This window comes from Oppia nitens, unplaced genomic scaffold (assembly GCF_028296485.1).
Source record: "Oppia nitens isolate AA-2021 unplaced genomic scaffold, nextdenovo-longstitch-racon4-pilon3 scaffold3_pilon_pilon_pilon, whole genome shotgun sequence".
In the NCBI taxonomy this organism is placed as follows: Eukaryota; Metazoa; Arthropoda; class Arachnida; order Sarcoptiformes; family Oppiidae; genus Oppia; species Oppia nitens.
Genome location: NW_026533221.1, coordinates 7,540,350 through 7,558,991, shown reverse-complemented (window position 1 = coordinate 7,558,991; position 18,642 = coordinate 7,540,350). Strand labels below are relative to the sequence as shown.

General features: G+C 19.5%; 2 protein-coding genes across 2 annotated transcripts; both read left to right on the top strand.

The window, feature by feature from the left end:
- Positions 1 to 114: 114 nt before the first annotated feature.
- Positions 115 to 3,931, top strand: LOC128958071 (venom nerve growth factor 2-like). Its single transcript, XM_054303887.1, has 2 exons — positions 115 to 759; positions 3,713 to 3,931. Exons 1-2 carry the CDS (start codon positions 115 to 117, stop codon positions 3,929 to 3,931), a joined length of 864 nt encoding a protein of 287 aa, XP_054159862.1.
- A 12,723-nt stretch (positions 3,932 to 16,654) lies between these two features.
- On the top strand, positions 16,655 to 18,283 carry LOC128958460 (ganglioside GM2 activator-like). The gene is made up of 3 exons (XM_054304317.1): positions 16,655 to 16,761; positions 17,219 to 17,607; positions 18,133 to 18,283. Exons 1-3 carry the CDS (start codon positions 16,674 to 16,676, stop codon positions 18,229 to 18,231), a joined length of 576 nt encoding a protein of 191 aa, XP_054160292.1. The 5' UTR covers positions 16,655 to 16,673; the 3' UTR covers positions 18,232 to 18,283.
- Positions 18,284 to 18,642: the final 359 nt, after the last annotated feature.

Genomic DNA, 18,642 nt, shown 5'->3' with positions numbered 1-18,642 from the left:
ATTTTAAACTTATTATTAAATATTGATATTGTTATTTTGCTATTTTCATCATTAGTTAAAAAAATAATAATAAAATAGATTAAATAGTAATATTTGATAGAAATTGATGAAACTATGAAATCATTTATATTCACAAAGGCTTCAAACGTTTATAAAATAAATGTAATTATTGTATTAATTTGTTGTATAAGAATCTGCAAACCAAACACGTTGTTTGATTTGCTGACCACCGATGGCTTGGCCTCCGATAAATACGGACTTCACTCACTTTTTGAGAAAAACAACAATAACTTTAGTATAGAAGCCGAGGATCAGCGCCAACAAATGGACAAAGAATGGTTCCGACGATTACCGATCAGACCGGGAATGGTTCAGTTTTCGGCTAAAAAGCCCAATCATTTGCCACGACTTGACCCGACGGTAACGCACGCGCGCCGCAGTAAACGCAAATCGGAACGCTTTATGACTGAACTCGTTCAGGATGTTTGTCCGTCGGTTTCCGATTGGGTCGCCCGTCAGGAAGCACTCGACCCCTACGGTAATCGTCTAACTATTGTTCAAAGAATTCCCATTAATGGCACTGTTATTAATCAATACTTCTTTGAGACTTTTTGCTCTCATAATCTCGAAAATAACCAAAATATTGAAAATAATAATCTCGACTATAATTATGGCTTTTATAATAATTATCAAAACAACTTTAATATCCTTAATAATCAATACAATCCTCTAACTCAATGTCGCGGAATTGATAAAAAGGTATTATTAAAAAATTGTTTTAAAGTATTAATTTTTAATTTAATTATAACCGAATTTATATAATAAGACAAATAAAATAATATACTAAAAATTTATTTTTATATATTTACAAATATATTTAATGATGCAATTATTTAATAGTAGCCTTTGGTATATACTGTATCATTAACTATTATTTATTAATTATATAGTGTATCTATATATAAATTTATGTATAATATATACAGTATATATTATATATTTATGTATACATGATATTGTACAATCATCTAGATCAATATTTACATTAACTATTGAATTTTGTTAAGATAAACTGCAAAAAGCTTTCAATTCTATTGTTTATTAGAAAACATTGTTATAATAATTACAAATATTTAATCAATAGTATTATTATTAAATTGTTTGCTTTATATTTTCGATGCCATAAGACTTATGACATCAATTCATACGTAAAATAATTGACAAATTAATTTAAAATATAGTCTTTGATAAATTAGTAAAACAATTGATTAATAATCAAAATTACACTAAATTATATACATCTATATTTGTATTGTTTATTTAAAGTTAATGTTTATACAATAACTATATTATATTTAATTTATATTTATAGTTACTATTGTCTAGTCTATTTTAATTACATTGTGATAATTTTGTTACAGCTATTTATCATTATTTCTTACTAATAATAAACATATTTTACATTATATTTAGTAATTTATTGTCCATAACAAAAATAATATTTTATTTTGATGTTTTGTAGTAATCATTATTGTCAGAAAGTTAATTAAATATTGTTATTTTGTATATTAGTAGTATAAATATATATTAATACCTCTATATACCATATAATATTTGTATATTGAAGATAACAATAATTTCAAGCTACTGAAATGACATTATATCATCAATAAATCATTTTTGTTAATAATAATGATAATAATATATTAGTATTATTATAATGTATTACATTAGAAAATGACACTAACTTAGATATCATTAAAATTTATAAATTATAAGCTAACTATAGAGTATATTGTAAATAGTTAATGTATTTTGTTATTAATGGTATTAATATATAAAATTTAATTTCAAATATGATTATTAATGAATTCAAGCAAACCTATCTAATATCTTGAGTATTATCTATATAAATAATTTTGAAAGACTAAAATTACTGGATTATTATAATATATATGTACTGTATATACAATATTTAACTTATTTACTGTGGATTCTTATTAAATTATAAATTAAATATTTATAAATTAGTTAACTACATGACTTAAATGCCACGAATTATCTTAATAATAATATTTAAATTTGATTTTGCATTTAATCATTAATAATCGATGTTGTAATTTGCATATAATCTAGATCTATAGTTAAATTTACTTAAAGTATATTAATTTCCTTATTATTATTTTATAATAACACAATTGAAACATAATTGAAAACAATTAATTAAATTATAATTTAGTTAATTAATAATGGTTTCCCCGACAATTGAAACTAATAAAACATTAATCTAGTTAATACCTATATTATGAATATTATGATATATTGTATTATTTCTACAAAAAGTTTTAGTTGTTATTTATATTCTGATAGATTTATATTCTGTTTGTTATATAATTTCGTATAAAACAAACTTAATAATAAATYATCTAATAGCTAAAATATAAAAATGAAAATTATTAATTTAAATAAAGTGTATGATATAAATATAATTATTATTGTTGTTTTTTTAAATAAAATTATTAGAGGTAAATATTAAATATTTATAATTTTAGAAAATTTCTATTAAAAATTGTATAAAATATAATATCCATTTTTGTAACATTATATTATAAATAGAATAATAACTTTTAACACGATTAGTAGTATATTTTATAAATGTTAATTATATTAATTTAATATAAATGTAAACTAATATGTTTATTATTCAGGTTTTATTAATTCAGTCAAATGTCAAATATCATAATAAACTAAAGTAAAACAAAAGCTATAATCAAAATTATTTTACATAATGTAGTCAGAGTTACTTCATTTTGTTGTAATAATAAAATATGTAATTGAATTTATATTTTTAGTTTATATAGTTTAGACATTTGTTTATATTGTCTAATTAGAGGAAAATTATAAATTGTGAATAATATTATTTTAATTCTTAATTAATTTGAGTTTTTTCCTCTAAATTTAATATATTTCATATTGTCATTCATTAACTTATATTAACATTATTGTATAATTTATTTCTTGAACGACAGTATTGTGAATTTAAGTATTTAAATAATACAAATACTTATTTATTTCATTATATGAATCTAATAATGAGTTTATTTACTATATGTTGAGATAATATTCTAATAAATTTCCCTAAGAATGTTTCTAGTAAATTTTTCAAGAATAAATTTCTAAGTTTTACTTTATTATTATACTATGTGATCTCAATATCTATTATAATACTACTGTAGGTATATTATACACTACACTACTATACAAATGCGATCTCTATATTTAAAATTAATATAATTATCTAATTATAATTAGTTTTGTAAAATTTTATTCATCATACAATTATATTTTAAATTTAATGTATTTAAATAGATTTATAATAATTTTGAAAATTAATTAAAATACTAATAATAGTTAGTTATTATTTGTAAATATTACGCATAATTAAAAAACAACAAATATAGATATACCAAAATTAGCATGGACAAAATTTTTTTTTAGAAATCTCTCTTTTTTGCCAACTCTAACTATATGTCAGTTATAAATATTGATTGTGTGAATATATTGTATATACTGTAACTATATTATATAAAATTGTCTTATAATCTTTTTAAATATTAATGATATTCAATTAAATGCAAGTTTTGATTTTAATATAAATAAAGTAATAAATATATAATTTTGATAAATTATGTATAAAATGAATTGTTTATAGATGTGGTCGTCTCGATGTCGGGAGAACTACATCTGGACATACGGTAAAGTGATAACTAGTACGGGAGATATCGGTTGGTCTGTGATTGCTATACGTGGGTCCTGTAGTTGTGCTATTTGGCCGAAAACCAATGATGTGGTCAATGGTAGGGGAAGGAGAGTCAGTCCAAAACATGTCAACAAAGAAGATAATCATTTATTAACGGATCCATTCTTTTGATGTGCTTTTTTGTCTTACTTTAATAACTTATAAAACCACATATAAAACCTCATAAAAGATTGTAAACAACTTTCTCTAACTTTCACTCATAAAATTACACTAAAAATATCTGCTATTTAATTATAATAAACATTATATTACTTTTTAGTTTATTGGAGTCTATAGTTTTAGCGATTTTGTCATTAAATTCATAATTTAATGAAATTTTGCTAAAACTAATGTTTATTTATTTTATAGTAGATGAGTATTGTTTTTGATAAAATCATTAAAATAAAATTATTTAATACAAACGTTAAGACGTTTAAATTAATTTACAAATATATTATGAAATTATTTGTTAAGTTTGTCGTAATTAAACAATTTAATAATTTATTTATTATTTTATAAATATTTAATGTTTGTTGTATATGATATAAGTTAAATATATCTTTAAAATGTTATATAAATTTTAGTGTTTGATTATATGGTTTTATTATATGATTAAAATAAAAGTGATTTTTTAAGAAGTTTAACAAAAACACAAATATTTAATTTTCAATGTAATAATTCTATATAATTAATTATTTTAATATAATTAAAACATTGAACAAAAATACATTATTAATATTGTATGGATAAATTGAATTAAAATTCATTTGATATTTAATAATTACAATATTGTTGATTATTTATTAATTAAAAACTATTTATTACTTTATATTGTGTTTTAAAACACTTCATAAGTATTTTAAATTTAAAAAATTAACTAAAGTAAGTCTTCACATAAAGTTATTTGATTTGTGTGAAAAAGCTACAAAATGATAGTGCATTGTAAGTACATTGTAATTAATATTTAAAGTAACTATAAATATTATAATTAATATATTGTGAAGTTTTAAAGTTTTAAATATTGTATAAATTTTTTCTTTAGCTAACATCAAACAATTGCTTTAATTGCATCAAACAATTTATAAGAATAGATCAAAATAATAATAATAGTTTTAATATTTAGAATTTTAACAATATTGTGATACAAAAAAAATAAAAAAATTCACTAAAATAATTGAATTTATGCAACTTTTATTTAAATAAAATGCATAATTTATAATACAAAAATTATGTTTTTAGTATATTTTAGACATTTTAAAAATATATTTTTTATAATTATAATTTTTAAATATTTTTTTATGTACTTAAGTAATAAAATTTTACAATTATATTTTTTAAAAAGAAAACTAAATAGTATATTTAGCTAAAAGATTACTAAACATCAACATAAAAATATAAACAAAAATTTAATGCATTTTTTAATTGATACTAATTGCAATAAAACTTTAGTATTAAAATGATCAATTGTGTGATGACAATGATCTAAAATAAATTAACAAAATTAAGTATAATGTACTGTATTATTATAACACTATCATATAGTAAAGTAAAATAAAGTACAATTTATATTAATTACTATAATGCACTAAAACGGGATAAAAATCAATAATATATAAAATACATTATAATGTTTTGTAACGTTTGGATATCAAGCCTTAGGTTATAAGATATTAATTAAATGTTATTAGAGACACATTGAATATAATAATTTGTGGTATAATTAATCTGATGTTTGTTTTGATAAACACTTTTTTTTAAATAAGACTCGTCTAAAAATAATCATAAAATATATACAGTATTTAAATAAAGTATTTATGGAATATATATATAACACCAAATAATTATCAAATAAATATTAACATCTTATTCAAACATTATAATCAATATATAAATTAATTACTATATTACTATTATAACACATTTATTTATTTAATGATGTATGACAATATTGTATGTAAATTTTAAATAAATAATATTTTAATGTTTAAAAATAAAATTATTAATTTTAATTAATCTTATACAAATATTACTTAAACTATTATATACTAATATATTAACCTAATAGCATATAAAAAATAACAATAAAATAAAACTATCAAAATATTTATTACGATTAATTTTTATGTTTTAAGTTTATTATTTATAAATAATTTACTGTATCTTTATATTAACTTTATAGTGACAGATATATAACAAAATACCATCGATTAACACATTTTACATTAATTGTATATTTGTTTTACATTAATAATGCTAAACAATAAGTTAAACAAAATGGTTTATATGTATGAAATAATAATTAATGCATAATAATAATAATATTTAATGGTTTGCATAGTATAAATAAAAATTTTAATAATGAATACAATATAATAGTGAAAACAATGTTTTCTATGATTTATTGGAAAATCATGCCTTTATTTACAATAATGTTAACAATTTTGAGGACAGTTTTCTCAATGGATTTTCATTTATTTGGATTGTGTGTACTCTTTAGAGAAATGCTTTTCATATTTTTTGATGAATGAATTATTTGTAAATTACTTTAATTAGAGATTTTGTTGTAATATATTTCTAGAGCCATCAAGAAGTCAAATAAAAATATGATGACCAAGGTAACTTATTTTATATATTATTATTGTTTTAATAACTATTTTATCATTTTATAAATGTCTAATAAAACACAATTAATGAAAATATATTGTTTTTGATGTCTTGATTATCATTGAATTAAGAGAATTGTATTTTATAGTATTTTATGGATTATAAAAATATACAAATCACACGTAACACAAATATTATACATTATATGAATAATAATATAAAAATATCAATATTAGTATAATAATAGTTACTGTTTTTTACAATAAAATTACGCATAAAATATGGTTACTATAATTTAGCAAAAATAATCTATTTTATTGTCGTATACTAAAATAATGAGGGACAGTTTTACAATTAATAATTTTTGTCTTAATTTTTACATTAATATAAAAACTGTCAAAAACAGTAGTAATGATTTATAATTAAAAGTTGAAAAAATATTTTGTAAATAGTTTCAAATATTTAGATATAATATTTAGTAAAACTACTTAAATATTTATCTATAATTATAAAAATATAAGCTTTTTTAATTTAACAATCAAAAAATATATCGTAAAATCTTAATTATAAGTCGATCTGGTGTTTAGGTCACAAGTCGTTTATTGATAAAAAAATAATAATTTTGTTGAATAAGTCGCACAAATTTTTAATAAACTGTAACTCATGTCATATGTAGTCAATTGTTTGTATGCATCAAAAGTGTGTTGAATTGTAGCAATTGTTTGATATCATTAAACAAAATGTGAGACATTTTTACACAACAGCGAAGAAGTTGGAAGTGATTGCTTTTGCGGAGACGAACGATGACGGGAATAGAGGGGCTGAAAGACATTTCGGTATAAATGAGAAATTAGTCAGAGATTGGCGTAAAATTAAACCAATACTTATGGCAATGAATCCAAACAAAAGAAACCGAAGAGGAAAACAGTGTTTTTGGCCCGAAATCGAGAGAGAAATCAAGACCTGGGTCTTAGATCAAAGAAAACAAGGATTTCGTGTAACATTAGTCAACATTAAGTTAAAGGCCAAAGAGATTGCTATCAATAAGTCGATTACGGGTTTCAATGCCAGTGACTGCTGGTGTAACAGTTTTATGCGGAGAAACAAGTTATCGGTCAGAGCTGAGTCCAGTATTGGTCAGAAATTACCACAAAATTGGGAGCTAAAAATGGCTGAGTTAATGGCTTATATGAATAACAATAGAGATGGTGTTCAATACCAACACATCGGTAATATGGATGAAGTACCGGTTAGTTTCGATATTATTGGCAATTTCACAGTTGATTCTGTTGGTGCAAAAGAAGTTAAAATAAAATCAACCGGAAACGAGAAAAACTTTTTCACAGTTGTGTTGTATGTCACTGCCGATGGCGGAAAATGTGATCCTATGGTAATATTGAAACGTAAAACGATACCCAAAGAAGATTTTCCTAAAGGAATAATAGTGAAAGCAAACCCTAGCGGTTGGATGACTGAAGAAGTATTCATTGAGTGGTTGTCATTAGTTTGGAAACGAAGAAAAAACTCATTTTTCAATAAAAAAAATCGATTCTTATTTTCGACTCAATGACAGCTCATATCACCGAAAATTCGAAATCGGAGGCTAATATGTTGTCGACTTTGGCGGTCATACCGAAAGGATTAACTAAAAAGTTACAGCTATTAGACTTAACTATCAACCGGTCATTCAAATCAAAATTGAGAAAAGAGTGGGAGAAGTGGATGATTGAAGGCTATCATACATTCACTAAAAGTGGTTCAATGAGAAGAGATTCTTATTGTGAGATCTGTCGTTGGATTAAGAAGTGTTGGGACGCAGTGTCTGTTGATTGTATCAAAAATGGTTTCAAAAAGACCGGTATTTGTGATTACAATCATGACGTTACTCAAGAGGTGACAGACATCGTTTGACTTTAATTAGTATTAAATTATTAATATAAATGTATACTTAAGATAAATTGTTAAATTTAAGTAATAAGGCGTGGTTCACATATTACGTTCGCAATTGAGGGGAGGGGGGTTGGCCAAAGCGAACTTTTGCGAACGAAGGGGAGGGGAGTGGTATAGTCTTTAAGAACGTTCACATTTAGATATTTTATTTCTTGTGGTGGGGGGGGTAGCGGTTAGGGACATGCGAACGAAATTTTTTAAATGACTACATGCGAACAATTGCGAACATAGGGGAGGGAGGGGGTCTAGATTTCTTAAAAAGTGCAAACGTAATATGTGAACGACGCCTAATTGAGAAATAAATGATTTTTGATAGATTTAAAGTTCTGTTGAAATTATGATTTTTAAATATATAAAAATTATGTATTATATATTTTTTAAATATATTTTATGCATTTTATATTCATTTTATTTTAAGCATTAATGCTAAATGTATAAATAAAAATGTAAGTTAAAATACTATTACATTAATATAAATTTAGAAACATTTTAGTAAAACTAGCAATAATTTTATTTAAAAATATTAAATTTTTGTTAATAATTATTATTATTGAAAATATTGCACTTTCTTCACATTTATTATATATCAAATACTTGTCGACACATTTATTGTGTCAATCTTTAAGCTTAACATTAATTTAAACCTTTATATTTGTAATGACAAGTAGTGCACAAAACAATACATTAATTAACAATTATATTTTAACAATCATTTAAATTGTTTAATGAATGTATAATAATTAGTAAAGTGTTCATCAAATATACATCAGTCAAACCGAGTCAACAATTAAGTTATGAAATGATAAGATTGAATGAAAAAGTTTTTCTAGTATTATAATCTTTAAGTATAAAATAAAAATAATTTTATTATTAATTAACTATTATTTATTTATAATCAAAAATTATAATTTTTAAACAATTTTTGAGAATATTTTCTTGGGAGAATTTATTAGAGATATCTATTACCCATTTCTACTAATATTGGTTAAAATAAAATCAAAGTTTTATAAAAATAGCTGATAATTTATAACAATATTTAAAACTGATATTTGAATTATGATTGTCAATTTGTTTAATTACAATAAAATTATTTTAAAGTAAATAAATTAGTTGTTAAAAATATTCGTTAATTTTTAAAATTTTAGTTTATATTTAATTAAATTTATTCAGGTAAATATAATGTACTATATGTTATCTATAACATTATTTATTACTTATGAATATAATAAAATATAGGATAACTACAGTATTTATAAAACTATTTTTTATATAAAACTATAAGTGTATATCACATGAATTGTGTGGCAAATGTAATAATTTTAGTAATATTTTAGTCTTATTAGTAGTGATATCACATTTATTATAAAATTTCATATTCAATAACAATCTCTGGTAATCAGATTTAGCAGATTATTATTGATATAATGGTTAAAATAATACTCTAATTATTAATACAGTATTATACTATTTGTAATATTTAATATTATATATTGTATGGAAAATTTAAAAATAATTTTTAGATCAATTCAAAAAAAAAAATTGTCAAATGTAATAAAATTAAAGGTTTAAAAGAACAGCAAAAATTTATATATTTTTATATTATTTAAAGTCGTTTTATATAATTTTTAATTCAGTTTACTTAAAAATATATTGAAATAAATTTATTATATATTATAATACTGTAAATATATGTTGCAATCTTATAAATAATAAAATGTAATAAACAACTCCATTATTTATTTAATTAAATTTAGATATATATTAAATACATATACTATTATAAATAAAATATCATAATATTTATAGATAAAATAGATAAATTTTTATTAATAATTTAATAATATTATATAAAAATTAATAAATAAAAACCTATAAATTGCATAATTATAATTTTCATTATCTAAAAAATAATACAATATATTATTACTTCAATACATTATTTTCCTTAATATCTTTTATAAGTTTTTATAATTTTCTTCTTAAAAAACTAAACTATATTTTATATAAAAATGTTAGTAATTGATACTTCAACTATAATTTATAAATAATTATAAATAAAATCTTGAGTTTGAATTACTTTATTTTGACAAAACATCATTTTTAATCATGTTTTTTAATTAAGTATTATATTCTTTAAAAATGAATGCATTTATAAGAAATAATCTTTAATTAAAAATTCTAAAAATAATATATATTGAATGAAAAAATATTAACTATTGTAAGTAAATAATAAATTGTAAAATTGTACGATTTTTATTATTATTATATCGTAGTTATCTGATATTATACTGTATTTGATAACTAACAACAATTTAAAGATAAAACAAATAAATAATATGTTTTTCAATATTTTATAAATAATAAAATTCTTGTTTACTATTTGATAAAAAGACAATATATATATATATATTATAATATTCAATAATATCTATAATTTTATAAATTCTTTTTAAACTAAACGGATGTTATTTATATTTAACTATATATTAAATTAATGTCTCAAATGTCTAAAATAGAATTATATTTAATAAAAAATTTATATTGAATTCTAATAAAAGTAAATAATTTTTTATTTTTAACAATTCTTTATAACTAATAAATTAATTTAAAATTTAAAGTTATTTATAATAATTTTTTATGTTTATTATGCTATGGAAAATATTACTAATGAAAAAATTAGGTGTAAATATGCAACACTATAAATACTAATTGATTATATAAAAAGTAAATTTTATGAATATTTGTTTAATTATATAAAGAAATTGTAATTAAAAATAATTCAATAAAATTGTGATTTACTATTTATATTTAAAGTATAAATAAATTCTATATTACAATAAATTATTCAATAAGTTTTGCTCTAAACTAGAATTTGTTTAATTTGTAAAATTAATATTTTTTATAAATATATAATAAAAACTATTTTAATTATTCTAAAATATTTGAATTTATAAAATTATTTTGATTAAAAAATTATACTAAAATAACTTTCATATTAATTTATTATCTATTTTTTATAAATTAAAAATATGTTTAGTATATCAAATAGTCATTTAAATATTATATTTCTGCAATTTTACATAAATATTTAATGGTTATTATAAAATTGATATCAAGTCAATATTTAAATCTTATTGTATATATAATAATACGTTATTCGTAGTGTAATAAAAAACTAATAATATTTAAAAATACTGTTTGTATTAAATAAAATTTGTATTTATAATAAAATAATTAATAAATTAAAAATTACATGTTTAATATTTTTTTATAAATTCTATAAATATATAAATAGACATAAAAGTCTATATTAATTAATAATTCTCTAAATAAACTAATCATAAGTTTTTTATTATCAAAATAATAATGTGATTTATAGTTATTTTAAATAAAATTTAAAATCTAAAAATTCATTTTTTAATCAAAGTCGCGACAAAATGTTAAAAGTTATTCAATATATTAAATTAAATTTTAATATAAATACAATACAGTAAATGTATATTCAATAGTAATAAGACACACACAATGAGTCTCTTTTAAATATTATATGACTAAAAGTTATTTTAATTTATAAAACAATATTCAATTTAATAATTGAGTAAAAATTGAAGTGTATTATTATTAGATCAAGTGATGGAAACATCTTTTAAAAACTTTGTAGTTTTTAATCAAATATACTATTTTTATACACTATTAATTTAAATCAAAATCTAATTATTCATTAAGTTTACAATTTATATTTATTACAGTAATATTATTCATCTAAATCGGTAAATTAACTATTATTTAAAAATTTCAATAATTTTCAATATGTTTTGAGAAAAAATATTGATGTGAATATCTAATTTAGTCATAATATTTTCATGGTTATTATTATATCTTTTATAAAAACACAAATATTTTGATGTAATTCAAATGAAAATAAGGAAACATGTGTTTAAATTAAGCGATTTATCAATAATTGTATTGAAATGATATGAATATATTAATTGATTGGAAGCTTTAGTAAAGACTTTAGTGGGCTTTGAAAGGACTTCAAAGGATTCCTTATTTATTCAATTATTTAACGACAGTTGAAATGTATTGAGTCTTATGTTTAGACAGAGTTTGACACATAATAAGGAGATCTCATAAAACTAAAAAATAACTAATTTTATGAATAAAAAATATTATTCATTTTAGTTGTAATAACAGTGGGTTCTCTATTTGTTTTTTAAAAATATTAAATTCAAAACATCAAACAAATTTCAAATTTAACTAAAGTTAAATATTTAATTATTTTAAAACTGTTTTTAAACCATTTTGGATATTGTATTAGAATTTACTTAGAATTAATAATTATATTACAGTTACCTAAAACTGTTATTCATTATTATATAAATTTTTAATTTTCATTTACGATTTGTTTGTTAAATATAATAGAAATTAAATAAACATTCATCAAACCAATCCAAAACTAAAATTGTGTAACAAATTTAATCTTAAAGTTGATCACCTTAATTAATTGACGTCAAAACTGTTCAAATAATAATTTTAATGTATTTATTAAAATAAATATTATCAATTATTGCAAACAATATGATAATTACTTATATTATAGGATTACAGTATCTTATCATAGTTAATAATATACTATTATATTGAAAAATTGTTTATAAAAGTTTTGAGATTACAATTATAATACAAAAAGATTATGTAATACTAATTTAATGTATATTAAATATAATAAGTGTTAATAGATGTAAGAAATAACATAAAATAAATTTATTAATTTTTATACAATTATTAAATTAAGTATTATATACTTAAATTTTATATGAATTTCACTAATTATAAAATATAAATCTAACAAAAAACAAAACTTTTTATATTAAATAAGCCATTAGTTTATACTTTGATTAAACTAATTATAAAAATATATTCATAGACTAACAAAAAGTCTAATATAGACATCAAACCAACCTTTGATTTTAAAAAACTATTATTTTTAAAATTTAATTTTTAATTTAATTTAATTTAATTTAATTTAATTTAATTTAATTTAATTTAATTTAATTTAATTTAATTTAATTTAATTTAATTTAATTTAATTTAATTTAATTTAATTTAATTTAATTTAATTTAATTTAATTTAATTTAATTTAATTTAATTTAATTTAATTTAATAATAATAATAATAACAACTATAATAGTTTACTTTAAAAAATATATTTAATGAAATATAAGGTAATCAGTACATTGAAAATCCGGAACAATATTTTGTTGACTCATTTTTTGTATTTAAGTTTGTATGCAATGCTTTAAAAAATATTATTTTATTAATTATATTATTTGATTTGAATACATTTATATAAGTTTTATATGATATTCAACAAAAGCTAAACATAATTGAATTATCATTATCATTGTCATTGCCATTCAATTATTATTGTAAATTGCTTCAGGTTTAGACTATAATTATTATTTATATATTTTTAGATATGTTAATAATATTTTGTATAATGTTGTCAATTGATATATATTTTTATCGAAGTATTTTATTTGTGATATATATATGACTTTATATTTATTAATGTGAAAATTACAAATGAAATACTGTATATTACTGTATATTACTGTATATCTTTATATAAGGTTAATTCAATAGCATGTACTGTACTGTATATTATACTAACTTTTAAGCATTAATACTAAATTGTGTTTTTTTATTTTATATATTATAAACAACAGTCATTTATATCATATAAAATCAAATAAAAATGAATAATTCAATAAAGCAAATATTAATTTATAAACTAATTTAATTATACAATATATTAATTTTATATCTTCTTGTATTTTATCATACAGTAGTACAATACAGTACAATACAGTACAATACAGTACTATATAATTGGATAATCTTTGTTTGCATATATAGACCGTTAGAGGTATTTGTATTTAATATACAAACATTTTGAAGACAACACTTTGATGAGAAGGTTAGTACACTTACAATAAAATATGTATAAAAATTTAACCCAAAATTTGCGCACTTTTACACACAATAATAAAATTTTGTTAACTTTTTATTTAACGCACGTATTGTATGCTTATATTTGATGTAAACATATGATAAATTTAGTAATGAATTGGTATAACATTTAGTCCTAAACTTTCTCATCAAAGTATTCTCTTCAAAATATTGGTATATTTAATACAATAGCAGTCATACAGTATCTGAGATATAATAGCAATTCAAAGCATTGGAATATAGTTTAGTTTATTTATATATACATTAAATACAGTAATAATTGTATAATTATTGTTATGTTGCGAGGCTTACATCAGGTTTAGTTAATTATTGTATGATTAGTATAATGTATTATACTGTATATACTGTATATACTGTATATGTAGTATTAATTTTATGATTATATTGATGTAATGCCATCTATTGATTTCATACTTCGTGAATGTGAACCCCATTTACTCTATATAAGAGTCTATCAATTCATTTACTGATTATTAGAAAAATGGACACAAAATCACTAAAAGAAAATTGTGTGGATTGTGGGCGATATGTATTGTATATAATCAGAGATTTTTTTATTTGAAATAAAGGAAATGTCGTTTAAATGATTGAGTGGGTGTCATGACTTGGGTTTTAAAACTTAATCTAATTATATTCATTTAAAGCATTTTTTATAAACTTATATAAATTTAATTTAATTTTAGAAGTGGTTTAGTTAATACAGTTAATATAGTATTTTCATTGCGCTCTAATAAGCAATTTTAAACACACATTTAAAACTTTCATTATATTATTTAAAAATTTATTAAATATTTTACTTTAAAACTAGTTTACTTTATTTATTTTGTTTTCAAAAATTTAATAACTACAAAATATCGCTAAATCTAATTTAAACTTAAAAAATTAAATTGTAAATAAAATTATTTATAATATCTATAAAAACATTTTTATTATAGAAAATTATGAATTGTAAGCTTGTTAAAAATATAATAATATAATCACGCGATAAAATCTAATTAAATATCATAAATAAATTCAATATAAACCTAACCACTAAACACCCACTTATTTACCTTAAAAGCAAAAACATTTGAAAATCTATTGTATAATTTATTTATCAAATACAATACATATAATCTTAATACTTAATACAATTTATATTACATAGTATTAATATATAATCTATCAAATGCATAGTTGTTATGTTAAATACTGAATGTATGAAACAAATAATAAGTTATAAATCTTTATGTAAAATATGTTACGTAAAATAATTGTCATGTTATGCCAAGTAAATAATATTTTAATAAAAAATAGAGTTTTATATTTCTTAGTTATTTATTTTTAAAAATATTTGATATTATAATTAAAAAATTATTTTCATTGATTAATAAAGTTAATAAATACTGTATTAATATATTTTTTTGATTTTGTTTAAGTCTAAAATCTATGTATATTTTTGACTTCTATTTTAGGAAAATATTTAAATTGAGATAAAATCCCAAAAGAATTTTAAAGTTATGTAAGATTTTTTTGGAAATAAAATGATGAGATAATGCATTAGTAAGTGTAGTATTCATTTGCAAAATACAATACAATAACATTCAAATGGATTACATAGTTTGATCAGTAATGTCGTGTTATCCCATTTCGCCTATTTTGTGTTAACTGTTACAATATTATATGAAATAATAACAACAATTTATTAATTAACAATTATTATTATAGTTTAATAAATTATGACTCATAAATTAATTTGTAGCATTATTAATGAATGTTGTTTCATAATTAAAAATTAAATGTTTGCTAAGAAATAAATATTTTTAAATTAAAATTATGATAAAAATAATATAAGTGATGGTAAATTAACTTTTAACTCTATATAAGTTTATAGTAACTTGTTATATTCTTAAATTATAGTTTAATTTTTAATCTACTTTTTATATATGTTTATATATAATATACTAAATTACTGTATATAATGTAATTAGTGACACAAGAGATTTGAATCATATAACAAACAATATATATTAGGTTAGATGGGATAACATTGATTGCATAAAACAAGAAGATTAAACAGCAATATTATCTGTTAAGTGCATAAAATTTTACAATATTCAATGCAATATAAAAAATAATCAATAAATTTGATAAAACATTTTTTTATCAAAACTAATGCATATTTTCTCATAGTTTTTCTATATATAGCATTCTCATAGTTTTTCTCATAAGTTCTTTATTATATTATTAAAATAATTTTTTATGTCTATCTAATTATTCAAATTAATAATTAATAAAACAAACAATATGTTAACAAAAATTTTATTTTTAAGTGCTTTATATAGTATAACGTTGGCTGAAAATAGCGAACCATTGTTTGCATTTGAGGATTGCGGTCAGTTATTTATATTACATAATATAACTATTTTTTAACTATTGTATTATTTAATATATTGTTTTGTCCTACAAATTATTAGCTAAAAATGTGTTTGACAAAATTAATTTTAAATGTAGTTATTATAAAACTAACTAATATCAAATATCAAATTTATTTAGCAAATGTTAGTTTATTCAAATTAAAATACAGTACATTTACTGGCATAACATTACAGACATAAGTTAATAAAAGATAAAATTGGATATAAAAATGTAAAATAAAGTTGATTCACACTTTATCTTTAGTTATATGAATCAAATGTTTGAATTTGTAATTTAATATAAATTTATTATATATATTGTATTTAAAAATTCATTCAATATTAATTAGTGATATTTATTATTTTGATAATTTACAATAAAATATTATAAAAACTATTGAATTTTTATCTGACAAAATATGTTCACATAAATAGGTGGCACTCATCTAAAATTCAATAACATATCAATCAAACCGTTACCAATAAAATTGAGCAAAACTGACAAAATTTATTTGACGGCAAATGTTGATGTCATGAAAGACTTGCCATTGGATGCCATATCGGACTTACAATTGACAAAACTGGTAGATGTAGGCAACGATACGATGCCGATAGACATTCCCTGTTTGAATGACATGGGGTCGTGTAAGCTGCCGGTGTGTGACCTGTTTGCCAAATGGTATAATAGTGTCATTTGTCCATTTTTCACGCGCGCACACGTGCCGTGTGAATGTCCCGTACGGAAGACACACTTTGAGGGACAGGACATACAAGTGGAGGTGCCGTTTGATAAAATCAAAGGAATGATCGCTTATTTAGCTTCGGTTGGCATTTATTTTTAACAATTCATTTATCGCTATAAATAGAAACACATTTTTACAATACATTTGCTTTTATTATAGAAATTACTAAAATTATAGAAATTAATGTGTGTTTGAATTTGTATGAATTATGTGCAAATAAGTAGTCAGTCATTAATGTATAAATTATTAGATAATTAGTGCCAATGTTTTGCACTGTTATTTGATGGGCTCATGACTTAGTCATTAATCCAATTTAATCGGTTAGTTCCCAATGAATGTTATTATTAATAACTATCATTTAAAGTTTTGCATTATATATTACAAACATTTGTGTTTTAATCATATAAAGCAATAAAAAATATAATCAAAAAAACTAACAAATTAATAATATAAATTTTTATAGCAATTAATAATAAATAACATGTCATAAAATAAGTTTTAAACAGCAGTTATTATTGTAATTATAATAAATATTTTGACATTTTTAAAACATTTTTAAAACATTTTTAAAACATTTTTTAACATTGTTTTGCTGTCAATCTTTAGGGTCAATACAAAGTCGAGTACCGAATCACTGATGGACTGAAAAAAGTAAACTATTCTTGTCTTCACATCAGAGCCTACGTTGACGTCGAGAAACAGTAATTTAATTCAATACTAACACTACTTTATCTCTATTGTTAAAAACAAATCAAAAATTATCAAATTGTAATATAAATTAAATTGAATGAATGTATAAAGGTTTAAATTTTAATATTTTATATATTTTATATATTTTATATATTTTATATATTTTATATATTTTATATATTTTATATATTTTATATATTTTATATATTTTATATATTTTATATATTTTATATATTTTATATATTATATATTTTATATATTTTATATATTTTATATATTTTATATATTTTATATATTTTATATATTTTATATATTTTATATATTTTATATATTTTATATATTTTATATATTTTATATATTTTATATATTTTATATATTTTATATATTTTATATATTTTATATATTTTATATATTTTATATATTTTA

Coding starts and splice junctions, on each gene's coding strand:
- LOC128958071 (XM_054303887.1), top strand. CDS start 115: ATGAAATCATTTATATTCACAAAGGCTTCAAACGTTTATAAAATAAAT. Junction 760..3,712: donor GTCGCGGAATTGATAAAAAG/GTATTATTAAAA, acceptor AATTGTTTATAG/ATGTGGTCGTCTCGATGTCG.
- LOC128958460 (XM_054304317.1), top strand. CDS start 16,674: ATGTTAACAAAAATTTTATTTTTAAGTGCTTTATATAGTATAACGTTG. Junction 16,762..17,218: donor GTTTGCATTTGAGGATTGCG/GTCAGTTATTTA, acceptor TCACATAAATAG/GTGGCACTCATCTAAAATTC. Junction 17,608..18,132: donor TGATCGCTTATTTAGCTTCG/GTTGGCATTTAT, acceptor GTCAATCTTTAG/GGTCAATACAAAGTCGAGTA.